Source organism: Macadamia integrifolia, chromosome 8 (assembly GCF_013358625.1).
Source record: "Macadamia integrifolia cultivar HAES 741 chromosome 8, SCU_Mint_v3, whole genome shotgun sequence".
NCBI classification, from domain to species: domain Eukaryota; kingdom Viridiplantae; phylum Streptophyta; class Magnoliopsida; order Proteales; family Proteaceae; genus Macadamia; species Macadamia integrifolia.
The window spans coordinates 23,866,496-23,885,067 of NC_056564.1; the positions used below are offsets into that span (position 1 = coordinate 23,866,496).

Consider the following 18,572-nt stretch of genomic DNA (forward strand, 5'->3'; position numbering starts at 1 on the left):
TGTCAACGTTTTATCATTTGAAATTTGGCTGAAATTCCATCGGAATCTGACGGTGGACCCCAACAGCTTTTAAAGCCCAGAGATTTCTCCAGTCCAAACACAGTTCCTTCAGATTAGGGGTGTCAACCGATCGGGTCGGTCCGGTTTCGATCGGGCTTAATCTGGTTTGAAGACTTTCAAAGGCTACACCGTGTCCGCCCATTTAACTAATCAGGCTTAGTTATTGAGGGCATGGTACACTTTATATTCGGTCGGTCGCCTCGTGCTATAATCGGATTACCTTAAACGGGCTTTAGTCAGGCCTTAACCGGGCTACGAACATGTTTAATGTTAAACGGGCTTTAACCGATTTTTAAACGGACCCTCTTTAAAATGTGCTCTTATATTCCGGCCCACTCATGCAAGCCCAAAAAAATTAAAATAAATCAATAAATGATACCAAATATAACCATTATTTAAAATGTGAACATGTCTTTACTTTTTAGTTTTTATTCTTTAATTTGGGGGGTAAAATAGGTATTCTACAATCATTAAAGGGTCGGGCCAAGTCGGTGCACAATAGGTCGGTCTCGGTCGGGCGTTATTCGGTCGGTCTCAATCGGGCGCCCGATGGTCCAAGTAGCAAAACCGAGACCGACCATTTATAAACGGGTCGGGCTCAAGCCCGACACATTTAATAAATGGTCCGAGCCGGGTCGATCTATAAACGATCGGTCCCGATCGGTTTAGTCGGGTCGGGCCACGAATTGACACCCCTACTGCAGATTATCATTATTCCTGTGGTGCTCAGTGGTCGGTGAGATGGTGAGTACTTCGTTTTAGACTTTTTTTATTAGACTCGCAAATGCGAGGATATAGGTACCACATGCTTGCTGATGTAGTAAGGGTATTTTGGTATTTTATAAAAAATATAGTAGATGACATCAGCATATAATGTATATTCCTTAACAATGACTAACGGTAAGGGGTCTGAGAATAATTTGGTGAAACAGAGGGGGTGGTCTTATCATTGTGGCATTCTCCAGGGGGTGGCGCGGTAAATTTCCCCTGTGAATATATGGCTGAGGCATTGGCTGAGTGACAAGGGCTTCAAATAGCAAAGTCTAAGGAGGCGTTTGGTTCGAATTATCCGTTGGATCACATTCTATGGAATCAATTTCTCATTAAATTTAAATCATTTGATTCATTTTTGTGAAAAGCCGATTCGGAGTCGTGGTGGCCAGTAGAATCAGGGATTTCAACTAAAATCCATGACTCATTCGGATTAACCTCAATAGGTTAATCTAGGATCGAGTCACGGTTTCTAGGGTTGCTATAAAAAACATAGATTCACTCTGGATCAAAAATTTCGGAGTCGTGTGATTCTCACAGTGAAGGTCGATCGAGGTTTTCCCTGAAACAGAGTGACGGAGGTGAGATTTCTCTTCTTCTTCTTCTTCTTCTTCTTCTTCTTCTTCTTCTTCTTCTTCTTCTTCTTCTTCTTCTTCTTCTTTCTTCCTTCTCTTTTTCTTCTTCTTTTTCTGTGTTTAGGGTTTCTCACGTTTACCCTCTATCCATGATAGATGCTCGTATCTGAGAAGATTGCCTAAAACCGAGTTGATTGAAGGTGAGATTTCCCCTCTTCTTTGTATTCTTGGCCTACATTTGTGTTTTATTAAGATTATTGAAGTTCGGTTTCTATTTTTCAGGTTGTAAACTTCATATCTAGGGTTTACCCTCTTTCCAAATCAGACGATCGAATCCGAGGTTTGAATCTGCAAAATCGAAGCTTGATTTAAGGTGAGATTTCCATTCTTATGTGATTTTTTCTTCTTCGTATGCGTGTTCTTAAGATTATGGAAATTTGGTTTCCAGTTTTTCAGATTTTCTTCTTTTTCTTTCTGTAAAGAAATTTCTGTTATTCTGTAACTTCCTTTGGAATGTATGTAAAGAATTTCTGTTGCAGAGATCACTTCTTTACTCAGCTCAGGTAATCCATTCAACCATCGTTCTTTTGGTTTTATTTCTATATCTCTCTTTTGTGAATCGACCCAGAAGAAAACCCATTTTTTCCCCTTTGAATCTACCGAACCTGCTTTTTCTTTTCTACATAATGTTTCTTTCTTTATGCCATACTTATATATCTGAATTTGTTTGCTATTATGGTTCTCTGTTGTTCCCATAAATTTTGTTTATTTATTTCAATTTCTTAGGCTTTCTGTAATGTTACGTATTCTGAAATTGTGACCAGTAGTGCCAGTGTAGTGAATGCCTGTGAGTACTAGCAGTGTTGAGGAGTGAGTTTGTGCTAGGTTGAGTGCCATTATTGTTGGGTTAGCCAAGGGGAGTGCTATATACTCTATTGAAAAAATTGGGAAATTTTTGAAGACCCTTATTCAGCCCCTTTCAGTTTGAGCCTGTGATCATCACTTTTTTCTCTTTTTCCATTGGTTTCTCCACCCTTTTGGGCCTGTTCATTGAGGGGAGATTGGTCCTTGTTCTTTGGCTCTTCTAGGGGCTTTCCCTTCCCTAGTTTTTTTTTTCCTTTCGGAATAAACTAATATTATCTATTAAAAAAAAAGTGGGGGGGGGGGGACACATTGTTCTATTGTAACTGTAACCGATGGAAGCTCTGATATGGTAAATAAGAAGGCAAGATGGAAAGCAGTGGTAGAATATTCTAATGCTGCTTATCTGAACGTGTTAATCAACATTAGAAGCTGAGTTTCATAGAGTATTAACAGCACTACACGCAGCTTGGAATGTAGATCCTAAAGACAATCTTATTGCTACCGATAGCTTAGAATCAGCTAATTTACTCACAATGGTTGATTATAATGGATGGCCTTTAAATATTTTTCACTTTGTTCAAGGCATTAAATTCCTTCTGTGAACTGGAAGGTTTTGAGGTTTGTTACATTCCATGGGATCTAATCTTTCCAACGCATGTTTTGGCTTTTAAAAAAGCAAGATTAGAGTCCCTCAACTTGGTAACTTCTCTGGATATGAATTTTTTTATCCTTTTAACGTATCAGCACTTATAGAAGAAAAAAAAAAATTAAGTACAAATCCACCCCCAAAATAAAAAGTTAAAGGGAGAGAGAGGAAAAAGTAGATTTCAGTCTTTGTAAGGAAGAACTAGATTCAAAGTTCCTAAGAGAGAGATGATGGAAAAAGAAAAAAAAGCATAAAAGCCTTTGGGATAATAAAGAAAGGAAAGCAGAAAAAAGCACAAAAGAATTTGATATAATCAAGAAAGGAAATCAAAAAAAGCACAAAAGCATTTGATATAAGAAAGGAGGGGGTGGGGAGAGAGGGAGGGGAGGGGACTGATTTATCTCTCCTTCTCCTTTTGCTTCGGAAGAGATATTTTAAAGAGTTGGAAGGTAGGAAGAGAGCATAAGCTATGTATTTTTTTTTTTCATTCAATACCCCCCTGCCTTGTTATTCTAAGTTTTATTTTCTTATTTGTTAGTTAATTCCAGCCGCTTGGTTTCTCTGATTACTAGACAAAAGATGTTACATTTGAACTAAGCAATTATCATTTTTCAGATTGAAGAGGTCTAATCTCAATATCTATTTTTTCTGTTCTATTCTCTGTTTAGTAGGGCTGTAAAGGTCAGATATGAAGCTGATATGTCTATATATATATATATATATATATGTGTGTGTGTGTGTGTGTGTGTGTGTGTGTGTGATATTTGCCCTAGTTAACCAAATGTGTGTTTTAAGGCATCCCCAACAAACTCTTCTTTAAAATCTTTTTCTGTGACAATTTAGAGCAAATATATCTCAAACTGTCTTTTGGTTTTATTTCTATATCTCTCTTTTGTGAATCGACCCAGAAGAAAACCCATTTTTTTCCCCTCTGAATTTACCGAACCTGCTTTTTCTTTTCTACATAATGCTTCTTTCTTTATGCCATACTTAAGGATGAGTTTTTTTTCTTCTAATGATGAGTTTTAAGGAAAATAAAATCTTACATTCATCATCTGTGGTGATCCAATTTCCTCCTCTTCTAGAAGTGCAATTTTCTCTCTCTTGGGTAGATGCTATTGCATCCTTTATACTCAAATCGAGAGACTCTTGGGGTAGATGCTATTGCATCCTTTATACTTAAGTCAATATGTTCTTTACTGTTCTAGAGAGGCTCAATCAGAATCTCTATCAGATCTGACCTGCAGATCTGGTTTTATTACTGAATTTCCTATTCTACCCTTATCTCTAAGTTGAGATTCTACTTTCTGAATATTGACAGATTTACTGGTTTTATTAATCTTTTGCCACTGTGATTTATATCCTTATTTTCTGAGTTTTGTTTTGAGTGGTAAATTTACTGTTATACCCCTATCCTTGTCCAACTAGGATTGACTGATATTCTCATTTCCAACCCTTGGATTGAGTTGGGATTTTCAGGAAATGCTCTACCCCTGATTTACTGAACTCGATTTGAGTTTCAGGTTCATCCAAGTCTTTGATTGAAAGTCATTACATTTTTGCATATTCTGATTTAATTTTCTAGATTTTCACTATTTCTCTAATTGGGTTGAATCTGGCCATTGAATCATTGTTGTCTTTTGAATCATTGGTGCTTATAACTTAAGTCTTGTAAAGCACCGATTGGCAACTGAATCTTCTATATAGCACCAATTTATTATTTGTTTAATTTGAATGTAGATTTACTTTTACAATGGAGTTTGATGACGGCTACAAGAGGCGAAGGAAAATCATAATCTTTGCGGCGACTGCTATTGTTATAGCAGTAGACTAGTATACAAAAAAATATCTGAAAAAAGAGCCATACCGTTGTGAACCCCTACGCGGTATTATTGAAACAGAGAGAATTATCGGTCACACTGATAAAACCTGTCAAGAAAAATAAGGTTAAGCAAGAGGGCTTTTTTTAGTTTAAGTCATTTGATTAGGGAGAAGGGTCTATTGAGGGATAGCAGATCTGTGCAAGTGAATGAACAACTAGTTATGTTTCTACAGACAGTAGGACACAATGTTAAAAATCGCGTCATTGCATACAAGTTTGGACATTCTGGTGAGACTGTAAGTAGGTACTTTAACCTTGTATTGAGAGCAATCATTAAATTGCACCCGATACTATTGAAACCTCTAAGTGTCGTAGTGCATCATCGAATAACAAGTAATGAAGGAAGATTTTACCCTTATTTAAGGACTGCATCGGAGCCATAGATGGGTCCTATATCCCTGCGTGGGTGCATCTAAGCGACCATCCGAGATTCCGTGATAGGAAGGGTGATATTTCCTAAAATATTCTTGCTGCCTGTGACTTTGACATGAAATATACTTACATTCTTTTTGGTTGGGAAGGATCAGCATCAGATGCTCGAATCTTAGACAATGCATTGCACAGAGACGGTGACGGGAAATTGGTGCTGCCACGAGGTAAATATTATCTCGTTGATGCTGGGTATGCTAACCAAGCGGGGTTCTTACGGCCATATCGAAACGTTCGATACCATCTGAAAGAGTGGAGAAATATTGATCAGTCACCAAGTGATAAAAAGGAATTGTTTAACCTGAGACATTCACAATTAAGAAATGTGATTGAACGTTCATTTGGCCTCCTGAAGTCAAGGTTCAAGATCTTGAAAAACCAACTAGAATATCCTTTCAAAACACAAGCAAGAATTGTGTTGGCATGTGTGCTATTGCACAACCACATTCTTACACAGAATAATGTTGAAGAAGAAGAACGATGGCTTGATGAAGAGGATGAAGAGGTTGAAGAAGATAGTACTAATACCCAATCTACCCCTCACCAAGTAAATGATGATGTTGAAGATGATAGTTCTAATGGCGAGGATCATGTGTAGGAGAATGGTGATTGGGATCTATTCTGAGAACAAATTGCTGACCAGATGTGGGCTGATTGGGTTGCAGACGATTTGTCCAACTCAGATTGAGTATTTATGAACTAAACTATTTGTTATTGATTAACTTCTATTTGGAATGTATTTCTGATGTGGACAAACTTAAATTTTTTTGCATGGTTTGGGATGACTGTATAACTTAAACATACTTGGTTCTACAATTTTGCATGGTTTGGGATGACTGTATAACATAAACATACTTGGAAGTAAATTTTTGTGTTGTGGGATGCATGTATGTGGACTATTAACTAAATTGCAATACTAGGTTTATGGATTTCCCAATTAGTAATTTTTTATTATTGTTTGGTTTAACATTTTGTGTTGTGGGATGCATGTATGTGGACTATTAACTAAATTGCAATACTAGGTTTATGAATTTTCCAATTAGTAAGTGTTATTATTACTTGGTATTAATAAAATATACTCACATTGTATATGGTGTATTTTGTTAGTTTTGATGTGATGGAACTAATAGGAGATTCTAATAGTAAGTCACGGGACATTGCTTCATGGCCTAGTGCCGTTTCTCATTACATGCTGGAGTGTATATTGAAGCAGTACAAGAGTGGTAAGAGTGGAGATAATGGACTGAAAAATGAACAGTTCATTGAAATTGCCAACCAACTGAAAGAGAAATTATTTACTAGTTACGACTGTGAACAAGTGAGAAACCATTTCCGGATTTGGAAGCAAAGACTTAGAGCATTGGTTGACCTACAGAAGCAAAGTGGATTGGGTTGGAATGCATCTGATATGAGATTTGATGCTCCTCAACACTTCTGGAATGACTATAGGGTATAATGGAATTTTTTAAATTATAATTTCTATATAATTGTGGTTTTTTTTCTTACTTACAACATAAGCACAATGGCATTGTCCTTTATATTGCTAGAAAAAAGAACAAAAGTATTGGAAGGAACATAGTGTGCTCCCAATTCACCTTGAAGTTGGAGCTTTGCTAAGGAAAGAGATGGCAACTGGGAATGATTCAACAGTCCCCTCTGAAGCTGCCACTGAAGTTATGATGGACGTGACAGGTACTCAGGTTGAGGGAATAGGGAACAATGATGGTGTTGATTATGAACCTATTAAAGAAGAAGAAAGTATTCCTTCCACTCCCATTGGTAGTACCAGCCGTTCTCGAGGAAGACCTTGTGGACCCGTCAATAGTGGTAGAGAAAAGAGGAAGAAGGGTACAACTGAAAAGGTGGTAAGTCCATTGAAATCGATTGCTAACTCAATCGAGAAGATGGTAATGAGTGAATCTCAGTCTGAATTTGGGAGAGCAATTATAGATGTTGTTGATGCCATTCCAGACCTCAATTTTCAACAAAAGTTTAAGGCCAAGGAATATTTCATGACCAAGAAGAATTCTGCCATTATCTTCTTGGAGACAAGAGTAGAAGATAGGCGAAATCTACTTGAGATGTACTTGCCAGAGATTGAAAAGAATTGAGGTGACAATAGAAAGTGTGAAGAATTCGAAGACAATGGTTTTTTGAATAGAAATTTGATGTGTTTGGTTGATGTAACTTGATATTATGTTCAGTATGTGACAGTATTTTCTATGCAGATTTCATCTCTTGAAAATGTTTGTGTTAACTTACAGATGACATCGAATGTATCCGATTGTGCTATTGCAAAGTGTGATTACTGTGGTAAACATTGTTCAATTTTTACTTCTAAGTCAGGGTCACATGTTGGAAGGAAATTTTTTAAATATTCATTGAATTGCCCCTTCTTCATGTGGGTTGACCATCTTAAGATGTGTGAGTGTGGGAATGGTCAATGTAAGGTCAGAACTGCGAAGATAAGTGCAAATTATGGTCGATATTTTTGGTGTTGTCCACAATCAACTAGGGTATGAATTTCTTAAATTTTATATTTTATATATATATATTTTTTTTCAGATGTTTAAGATTTGAATGATTATTTCCTTATATTCTTATAAGATGATTATATTTGCTACATAGGTTGAAAACAAAGGTTGTGGAATGTTCGAATGGATATCAAATTCAAGCCCAAATTGTCATACTTACCAGACTCCACCTAGGTCACTATGCTCCGAAACCTCAACTTCATCATCTCCTTCCCCTTCATCAGACTATATCAAAGGATACTTGAACGGTGCAATAAAAGAATCAGAGGGTTATACGAGGATATTGAGAGATGTTCTTGACACACTCAAGAAGCTTGATTTAAACAAAAATGTAGGATGAACTTTTTTGGAATTTTTTGGAAAACAAAAAGGCCGAAGCCATTGTAATGATAAACGTTTCATTATCCTTTTTTTTTTTTTTTATATATAGAAGACTTAATTATCATTTAATAGTACTTGGATGAAATCAATACTATATTACATTTATATGCTTCTTCTCTCATTTGGTCCTAAGTAGGGGTGTCAATTAGTGGCCCGACCCGACTAGACCGACCGGGACCGATCGTTTATAGACCGGCCCGGCCCGGCCCGTTTATTAAACATGTCGGGCTTGAGCCCGGCCCGTTTATAAATGGTCGGTCTCAGTTTTGCTACTTGGACCATCGGGCACCCGATCGAGACCGACCGAATAACGCCCGACCGAGATCGGCCTATTGTGCACCGACTTGGCCCGACCCTTTAATGATTGTAAAATACCTATTTTACCCCCCAAATTAAAGAATAAAAACTAAAAAGTAAAGACATGTTCACATTTTAAATAATGATTATATTTGGTATCATTTATTGATTTATTTTCATTTTTTTGGGCTTGCATGAGTGGGCCGGAATATAAGAGCACATTTTAAAGAGGGCCCGTTTAAAAACCGGTTAAAGCCCGTTTAACATTAAACATGTCCGTAGCCCGGTTAAGACCCGACTAAAGCCCGATTAAGGTAGCCCGATTATAGCCCGAGACCGACCGACCGAATATAAAGTGTACCATGCCCTCAATAACTAAGCCCGATTAGTTAAATGGGCGGACACGGTGTAGCCTTTGAAAGTCTTCAAGCCCGATTAAGCCCGACCGAAACCGAACCGACCCGACCGGTTGACACCCCTAGTCCTAAGTACCTATATTACTTGTATAAGTCGTTGGAGACTATTGTTTCTACCCACTTTAAAGAAGATCTATCTCCATAATCCAAATCAAGATCTGGTGTGGGCAATTTTCAGATCTGAAGCATATGAAATTATTGCTGATCTAACCAACAGATCATGATTCTGTTTAGTTATGACTTAATTTCTCATATATAGAGGGTTGCTCTATCGAGGTTTGAAGGCCATCAATAATAGAGATGTCCATCAATTAAAATTTTCACATATTACCATAAAAAAGAAAAAATAAAAAAATAACCAATAAAGTACATGTGTGGAACAAATTTTGGTTTTTGGTTTTGTTTTTTGGATTTTTTTTTTAACCCAACAGAACATGGGTTCAAAGACTCAAGGGTAACCAAACAGTTTACACTCAGAATCAATGGCTAGAATCAAGGTAACCAAACAGTTTTTCACTCAGAATCAAGTGACAGAATCAGGGTAACCAAACAGTTTTCCACTTAGATTCAAATGACAGAATCAAGGGAACCAAACAGTTTTTTTACCAAAAGGTAATTATTCTAAAGAAACTCATTCATATGAGTTAGATCCAGAATCCTAAATCCTTAGAATCTGATCCAACGGATAATTCGAACCAAACGCCCCCTAAAGGATTCTCTAGTGTGATACTTGAAGGGGATTGTACTCTTATTATGAAAATCTTGAAAGGCAGTATATCTAACATCCCATGAAGCATCAAATACATCCTCAAATATTGTTTTGAACTTTTGAGGAACTTCGCCGATGTTAGTTTTTGTCTTGTGTATATAGAAGGCAATCAAGTTGTTGATGCTCTTGCTTCGGTAATTTAAACCATCAATTTTTTGGTATGTAGGATATCTTTGACCCACTGACATTAGGCACGTTTTTTATTTTGATTGTCGGGGCATGTCTTTCCCTCGAAATGTATATCCTCATTTCCTTCTTAATATTTTATGCTATCTCTCTCTCTCTCTCTCTCTCTCTCTTATGAAATGACATCTTTGTCCACTATTTTGGGAGGAGATAGATAGATCCAAAGCATGCTGGTATAGGCCACTCTCTCAAACAGAAACCAACTTCCTCTAAAAAAATATGGGCAAAAGAACACTCCGTAGTCGCACACTTGCCCGGCTTTTGCATCCAGACATAAAGGGTGTGAAATGACACCCCACCCTTGTGAAACATAATAAATCCACCCTCTCTTGATACCCATTTGCTCCCCCTTTATGGCTTTGCATTAGTGTAGGGGCAACGTGACCAGGGAGCATCCTTTTCCCCAAAAATGTATTTTTTTCTTCGGGCAAGAGATTGGAGTTCACATCCTCTGCAACGAGTAGTGAGGTGCGGTAAGCATCGAATGGCTGAGAGCATCTGAGCACGCGCCTCGAGGGGCTCCTAGCCACATGATGCTCACTGCACTGGTACAGTAGCTGCAAATGATTTTTACAAAGAGATTCTTGCCTAGTCACGTGCGCCTGCACCAACGCGGGGCTAATGAGAACACTCAGGGCATTAACATGATTGGAATCCCTAAATTCACTCGAACTCTCTTATTCAAAGTTTTTATCCATACCCTATATTTACTCGAACTCTCTTATTCAAAGTTTTTATCACTACCTTATATTTACTCAAGTTCTTTTTTTTTTTTTTTTTAATCAATACCCTATACTTCTATATTAGCTCAAACTCTCTTGTGCAAAATTGTTTTCCTGATTTTCTAGAAGTGTATTTACATGCAGAGGAACTGAACTCAATAACCCCTCTAATGACGGTGGTGTTAGCAGCCCAACGCCATCCATAGTCCATAGGTCATGGCCTTGGTAACTCGAGAGCCTCTTTGGCTCCTGGAAAGCTTTAAGTGCAAGCACTATGTTGCTTCCCAAGTAGGACCGTACACTTACTGGCTTTCGGGATGTTTTTAGTTTAGAGAAGCATAACCTATTTATTCGAAAGCTAAGCACTGTAACGTGTTGTATTTGACATTCACTGATCCCTCCAAGAATCTATCCGCTATAATTCAATCCTAGTCAATCTGGATTGGTATCAAAATGGTATCGACTTTAATGGATCTCATGATCGTTCGAAGTTTTAGAACCTTAATGACAGTAGCAATAGTGTCCCGTGATGTAACTTTAGATTTTTAAGAAAATCATTGAGTAATTTACAGCCCCCTCCCTTGTATTTTGCTTCTATTCCAACCCCCTCCCCTGTATTTTCAGATATTCCACAGACCTCCTTTGCATTTTGACAAAAATTGTGGCTGATAAAATTTCAAATTTTTTTAAAATACCCATATTATCCCTGATGGAGTAAATTACCCATTATACCCATCCTATGAACCTGCAACCTAAATCTGAGCGAACTTGACAGAGGTGGGGTGGGACCGTGGGAACGACCAACGACAATTGGTGCAAACAGCAACAAGCAAGCGCATAACGATTGGCAAGCGACATGACGACGGCGAATAGCGATCAGAGAGTTGTCTGCAGCAAACCCAGTGAACCGCTGCGGTACCCAACTATCCATTTATGAATCTATTCATCATCTCGTAAACCTTCAATGGTTTGGTCGGTTTCGTTGGGCAGTAATTTTTTGCTAGGAGCAGGAAAGAAGCCTCTGCAATATTGGTAATTTCTTGCAGTCTATGGGTCAGTCAGTTCATGACCTTAATGGCCGCATAAGAAGCCTCTGGAATATTGGTAGCCACAACCACCTTCCTCTTCCAAGGAGGAGCAGGATCAAAAATCTTGACTGCATCTCACTTAAAAGGGCACTGTATACTGGCAATATTATCAGTTCTGGCACATTCTTCCCCAGTCCCTTCATTCTCTCATAAAGAGACCGACACGTCAAGTGAATCTCTTCTTGACTAGTTAAGAACAGAAGGATGTTGCCTTCTGGTTCCGTCAAGTGAATCTGCCGAACAACGATCAGTGATACATCTAAGTAGCCACTTTCTGGCTGTTTTGTGTACAAGAACTCAATTGGAAATGTTCTTCCTGGAATGGAAAAGATATTACAGTTAAAGAAATACTCAGAGAACTTCTCTGCACCCAAAGTGGCAGAAGTGACAATCAACCTAAGGTCAAGTCTCCGTTTAACAAGTTGCTTTAGTAATCCAAACGTACATCAGTGTGGATTGTCCTCTCATAGGCTTCATCAAGCATGATTACAGAATACTGGGAGAGGTTCTCATCAGTTAAAATCTCCCTGAGAAGCATACCATCACTCATATACGTGATGACATTATCTGGACCAATGCAATCCTCAAATCGAATGGTATAGCCAACTTCCTCACCCAAACGAACCCGAACTCTTCTACCACTCTCTTACCAACGGACATAGCAGCTACCCTGCGGGGCTGCGTACATTCAATCTTTCCATTTGTTGTGTAACCTGCTTCAGCAAGATATTGTGTCACCTGGGTAGTTTTGCCAGCTGATCCTGTCTCCCCAATTACAACCAACACCTCGTTGTCATGAACAGCCTAAATAAGCTCTTTCTTCAACTTGTAGATGGGCAAGCTCTGCCTCTGTTCTTGTAAGGAAAGCTTTGATCTCTGCCCAAATGTCGGTGCCTTACCATATGCATCATTCTTCCATTTTGGCATGTAATAAACTGATAAACCCACACCCCTCGGTTCCTGTGCAAGATGCCGCTCACCAGTCTTCGGCATTGGATCCTCCCAAGGACGGTTGAGATTCTTTGGGATAGAATCAAGCATAGTTCTCAATTGCTGCTCCCAGACCTCTCTTCGCTCCTTGATGAGAGACTGTGCCTGCTTGGTTCGTCGTCGCCGTCGACCGTGCCTGCTTGGTTCGCCATCGTCTTCACCTGGACTCTACCCTATCGCCGACGATGGAGGTGAGTGAAACTATGGTAAAGGGTTTCATATGAGAATGGTTATGAGGGTAGGGATAAGGATAAAGGGTAAAATGGGGGAAAAAGTGGTTAAAAGCGAAAGGGCAAACTCGTATTTTAACACCCAAAACTAACAGTCCACTAACAGTGATACCTGACAAGAGAGGTCTATAGAATATTTAAAAACACAGGGGAGGGGGTTGGAATAAAAACAAAATACAGGGGAGGGGGATGTAAATTACCCAAAATTATTTGATTACCCACTTTTGCAAAGGTTATGTGACCGGATAGCATTCTTCTTTCTCTTCTATAATATCCATCCTCATTTTAAGTAGGAAAAAAAAGAACTTCCTGGCAACACAAAGGAGACAAAATGGAAAGCAGACCAGGTTCATATACAAAAACATTCTCGCACGTCCTTCATTCGTAGGTTTAAAATCCATTTTCCCACTTAACAGGGATGTACAAGAATGTACGAAAATGTTTCCATAGTAAACCTAATCCGCTTCTGACAAAATAATGCCCCTCATGATATGCAACATTGACCGCCATTTTAATGCTTCTTTGTATGCTCTCGTTAGTATAACGATTTTTAACTAATCTTCATATTTTCCCTTTGTCTTTTTACCCAGTGGCATAGATAATAACATCAACTGCAGTTCAGTTGTTTCGAGTGGTAATCCTTTTCACTTGTTGGGAAAAAGAAAAAAAAAAAATCATTTTCGCTTGTTTTGGGGAGGTGGGGCTAACTCTAGAAAGCGGTCCCCACTCCCCCCAGTCCCCCACACTAAAGCGTGCCGTGAAAATTACGAACAAAGAAGCCTTGGACTGTGGTGGATAATGGGGTGGGGTCAAGGAATCAGGAATCGTCGTCTAAGTTCTAACCGCCCGATCGCTTGATGCAAACACGAGCATAGGAACCACTGATCCGGAGTGGGGCTTAAGATTACATAAAGTTGGATAGTCTTCATTTGTACTGGAGGAAGTCTTCATTTGCTTGCAAGATCAGATGCTGATCCTCCCACTCATCACGATATGTTTCTGGTCGGGCATGCTTGTTTCTCCCATTTGCATCATACATTTTCTTCCTCCACTCCTCTGTGACTGAACACCCACATTCTGTTGCAAGCCAATCATCGTACTCAAACTGCACCAAACATCCAAATACTTATCACTACGAAAGCACCTAGATATATCCATTGAAATAACGTACAATGTTTCAGTTATCTTACTGAACCTAACTACAAGTTCAATTTTATCATTGAGAATTCATTGGTTAGAGAAAAAAGATACAATGACTTCAATTTACAAAGTCAAACAAATTTTAGATATTGAAATAACGGGTGGAACACAACCTAAATTATCCAAGATTTGAAGAACTGTTATGGCATTAAGAATCCTCTCCTTTCTACTAATTGAAAGCTCAAGGAAACTAAGTCAGTACATGGTTCGGCAGTTTGACCACCAAACAAAATGGAGCTTCTAGGCTGTAAAGTCCTAAGGTTGCATCACCTCACACCAGTAACCCATGGGCTAGATCATGCTCAACATGGTTTGGTCATAAATTGTTTGAGTGGCCCTGGAACATAGACATGGAACTCACTGTTTCTCTAATTTGAAAAGGACCTAGATTTTTTTTTTTTTGGGGTGGGTGGGGTGGTGGTGGGGTGGGGAGGCCTATATTTTGCTGCACTTCTGTTTACAAACAATTAAGTAACAAAGAGGTAGAAGGAGCTTTAATTACAAAAAGGGACCTTTCTCCTAAGTTTTTGGATGTCAGATTGTTCACAAAAGGCTTAATTGAGATAAGTTGTATGTGGAGGTCAGATTGTTTGCCGTTGATGGCATTAATAATCATAGCAGATTTAAGTTTTGGCATAAAAAAAATCCTAGTTTAGAACAAATTTACCTGATAATCTCCCATGTTGTGAGTATATCTTTTGGGCCAGCCAGCAGCTTCAATTTTTGAGTAAAAATTATTCACATCTTCCATCATTTCCTCCAGTGATGGAAGCACAATCCGGCCAGATAAAATACCAGCTACCCACTTGCTTTGTAATTCGAACAAAGGAAAAGGAATAATCTGAAGGAAAGATATCCCAAAAATCACTTGCCACCTTAAAAGGTATAAACTGTAAAGATTTACAACCAAAAACAAAAAAACAAAACAAGAAGTTCCCCAGAAATATACCTTCCATGGTAAGCCAATAAAGAAAGCCATGGTGCCAACGATGGCAGAAAAACATGTCTGTCAAGTGGTCCCACACAGTTGTCATCTACAGTGACAATATCACGAGTGTCCAGGAAAGGGAAATGATATTTGTATCTGAAAAATCAATAACAATACAACTTTAAATTCAAAACTGTTGAGAAGCAACACAACAAGAAGGTCTTAACCGTTTGCACAATAAAAAATTTTCTCCTATAACAATCTAGTGATAATAAGGTGAGCAGTTAAAATGTGTGCTTCAAAATCCTGCAGATTTTATCATATACTACAACATGCAAAGAAATCCTATATTATTGACCTGGCAATTGCGTGTTCAATTCTATAATTTGCTGGTTGAGGAATTAGGCATCTTATATCAGGTGTATTCACATATAAATCGCAAATAATATCCCTACTCTCTTTTTAACCCCCCCCCCTCTCCACCAATAGGTATAAAAGATATAATCTAGAGAGGATAAACTTTCAATTTTCAGGACATTGGACAATGTGAACTTACAGAAGAGCCATTACCATCAACCATGAAGGATTTTGTTCACACAACCACACCCCCTCCCCCCCACCCCAGAAGAATTAAAAAAAAAAAAAAAATAAAAAAAAAAAAAAAAGGAAAAAGAGCAGCAAGTTGTCATTAAATATGGCATCCAATTCCCTCCTAAATTGATTTTGGAATCATTCGGTGCATTTCTACTGAGATCACTCCACTAAGCTATCTTTGATGAATACTTCTGGAATCCTTGAACCTACTGGTGTAGGAGAAGTTTCCAGGGATAGCTTGTGGAACATGATTCAGGTCCCTTCATTGGCACAGCAGATCTCAGAGCATTATTTTATGGTCTTGACATTTATTATCCTAAGACATCCAGATATTAGAGGTATGGTGGGCTCACTCACTTCTTCATTGCTGGCTTAAGGAGTTTATCCAAGATCCTTGGAAAGGTATTAAACAGCTGAACACCTTGCTCTCAAAGAGATCCAAACCATGAAAAATCCTCTACCTGAAAAATAAGAGAAAAGTGGAGAAATGAAAAAGTGTATGTACTATGTACACATGGTCCCTCCATGTTAAGAGTGAGGTTCTTTGTATTTTCTGTAATTGTTATGTTCTTATCATATTCTTGTACTGATTCTCATTTTTTTTTCTCAATCAATAAAACCATGATTCAGCCAAAGAAAGTCAGATATTCCAAGTGCCAGTCTTTCATCTATAGTTTCTGATGCAACCCCCCTACCCTAACCCCGATCCCCTGCTGCTGCAACAAAACTAGTACTTTGAAATAAAATGAAACGAAGCTACTCTAAATTTCGTCTCTTATTGTATATGTGTACTACTCTAAATTATATCCAACTCCCAGCCCCCATCTGTAAGGATCAATCCTTCCATGTGGTCGAATTATAAAGTAATTGCAACATACCCTGTGCAGTGTAGAACAACATCAGGAAGGACTGAACTCCCATCTTTGAATAGCATAGTGCTGTCTCCATGAGCACTCTTTATCTGCATTATTTCAGCTGAAGTTAGAATTTCATATTGACTGAGTCCCCACCATCAGGTTCAAATGTTTCTCATGAGAAACGCCAAACTCTTGCTCACATGGGTTAATTCCTTTACCATAGGATGAAGCCATATATTTTCATAGCCAGGCTGCTTTCTGATTGTTTCATCTATAACAGATCTGGCGGCAATAAGAACTTCTTTTGCTACTCTGGCAATGTCCCTGGAGATATCAGAAGCACTAGACGAACTCCCTATCAAAATCACAACCTGTCAATAGCAGGAAGTGGATGAGACAATCTGAGAATTTTGACAGAAGACATTCAAAGGAAAAACCCACAAAAAGAGTCACTTTTGGTCATACTCCATGTTTTATATGTCACCACATGAAGGATACATGGATCAGTTAGACCAATTTGTACAATAAAGAAGGTACAAAGTCATGATATATCTATTATAACTATTTAGGTTGGTTATAGTCATACACACTAGTTAGACTACTGTGATGTGACTTTGTGCATACAGTAATCACAATGATGCAAAATAGATGATTATTTTCGTTAATGAATTTTTTAAAATCAATGCTTCCGAGTCATAGAATTTAGAACATTGTTGATTTTGGCAGCTCTTGTCCAGTAGCTATGAGAAATTTTGAAATTTCTAAATTTTGACCAAATTTAAAATTCATGTCAAGAGAAAGAGATCTAAGGCAATACAACTAATAGCCTTCATAACTGTGATGAAGACATGGTGATGTCTGATTTGGATGAGAAATAAGAACAACCTCAAAATTCAATACTGTCAAAAAAAAAAGGTGTAGCATGCAGAAAACTGGAAAATATAACCCAAGTCATACTTGATCACGAATTGGATCAGGGACACGATAATTGTGGCTGTGCATTTGCTTCCCGGGCCATGAATCAATAACAACAATTAGAAGTCAAAATGATAAATCAGTAGTTCGTTTTAAAAAAGGGAAAACCCCCTCTGCTCTGCCAAATTGGTCCGGAAGGGAAATTAGAAGCGTACCAGGAATTTCTGCAATACGGGGCTCTGTATAGTGGCCATTACAAATCAATACACCATCATAAACCTCATCCATATCGATTTGCGAATCTTCTCGATCAGTTGGAGCTCGCTTTTTCGATCTGACAATCCATTTCCCTTCTTCCATCCTTATATGAAACACCTCAGTCTCAAACCTAACCAATTCGGTGAGTTCAAAATCGCGAGTAAAGTCGTCTAGATACAGCAAGACCTCCCGGTGCCCGGGAAACCTTCGAGCGTCCCTGTCTTTGCCTTCCTTAGCCACAAACGGATAATCTCGAAAACCCATGACTTCTCTGGGAAGATTGGTGCGGAGGGTATCGTAGAGACTGCTGTGGACGATGGCTCGGGAAGGTTCGAGTCCTAAATGGTCAGACTCGACATTGGGATCGTAGATCCAAGTACCTCCGACCTTCTGGCCTCGCTCGAAGACGACAACTTTGTGGCCTTCCTTTCGCAGTTCTCGAGCTGCGACAAGGCCGGCAGCGCCAGCACCAATCACGGCGACATTCTGAGAGCTTTTGGAGTTCATCACAGGCGTCATAGCTAATCTCTGGAGAGTAGAAAGGGTCATGTCCATGCGACCTTTCAGAGAATGCAAGAGGAGAGACCTTATCACAGACAAGAAATTTTGAGAACTCCCGTCGTTGACTGCTTTAGACTGCCGTTACCGTAGTTGTTGTTCTCTGAACCTGAACGAAACGAAACTGGCTTTGTACACCAAAGGTTTTAAAACTCGGTATCAGTATCAGTCACGGCCGAAACACTCGGTATCCTATAAAATGATTGAAATCCCACGAGATAATTATTATTATTGAAAGAAATATCTTGCCTTGGACTAGATTAGAATTATCATCATCAATACAAATGCAATAGCTTGATTTATAGATGTCCCATCATTTGTTGGGGCATGTTGAAGCTGAGATTGATGATGGCCAATACTCCAAAGGAAACCCAAAGAACCGCCATTTTTTTTTTTAAATCACTTGTGCGAAGCTCTCTCTC

At 38.6% G+C, this 18,572-nt stretch overlaps 2 protein-coding genes, 1 long non-coding RNA gene and 1 pseudogene across 3 annotated transcripts; 2 read left to right on the forward strand and 2 right to left on the reverse strand.

Annotated features, from left to right (window-relative positions):
- The first annotated feature begins 1,211 nt into the window (after positions 1 to 1,211).
- LOC122087293 lies at positions 1,212 to 8,176 on the forward strand. Its single transcript, XR_006142735.1, has 4 exons — positions 1,212 to 1,412; positions 1,563 to 1,606; positions 1,689 to 1,779; positions 7,856 to 8,176. It is a non-coding gene; the product is annotated as an uncharacterized LOC122087293 (long non-coding RNA).
- LOC122087292 lies at positions 6,303 to 7,478 on the forward strand. The gene is made up of 2 exons (XM_042656370.1): positions 6,303 to 6,677; positions 6,775 to 7,478. Exons 1-2 carry the CDS (start codon positions 6,318 to 6,320, stop codon positions 7,336 to 7,338), a joined length of 924 nt encoding a protein of 307 aa, XP_042512304.1. The 5' UTR covers positions 6,303 to 6,317; the 3' UTR covers positions 7,339 to 7,478.
- A 3,087-nt stretch (positions 8,177 to 11,263) lies between the features above and the next one.
- On the reverse strand, positions 11,264 to 13,241 carry LOC122086819 (annotated as a pseudogene).
- Positions 13,242 to 13,387: 146 nt separating this feature from the next.
- LOC122087290 (flavin-containing monooxygenase FMO GS-OX-like 5) lies at positions 13,388 to 18,328 on the reverse strand. The gene is given in 8 exon segments (XM_042656369.1): positions 13,388 to 13,945; positions 14,708 to 14,881; positions 14,990 to 15,012; positions 15,015 to 15,124; positions 16,441 to 16,523; positions 16,638 to 16,790; positions 17,377 to 17,447; positions 17,550 to 18,328. Coding segments are annotated over 8 exon segments (1,392 nt in total). The 5' UTR covers positions 18,148 to 18,328; the 3' UTR covers positions 13,388 to 13,765.
- Between the last annotated feature and the right edge of the window lie 244 nt (positions 18,329 to 18,572).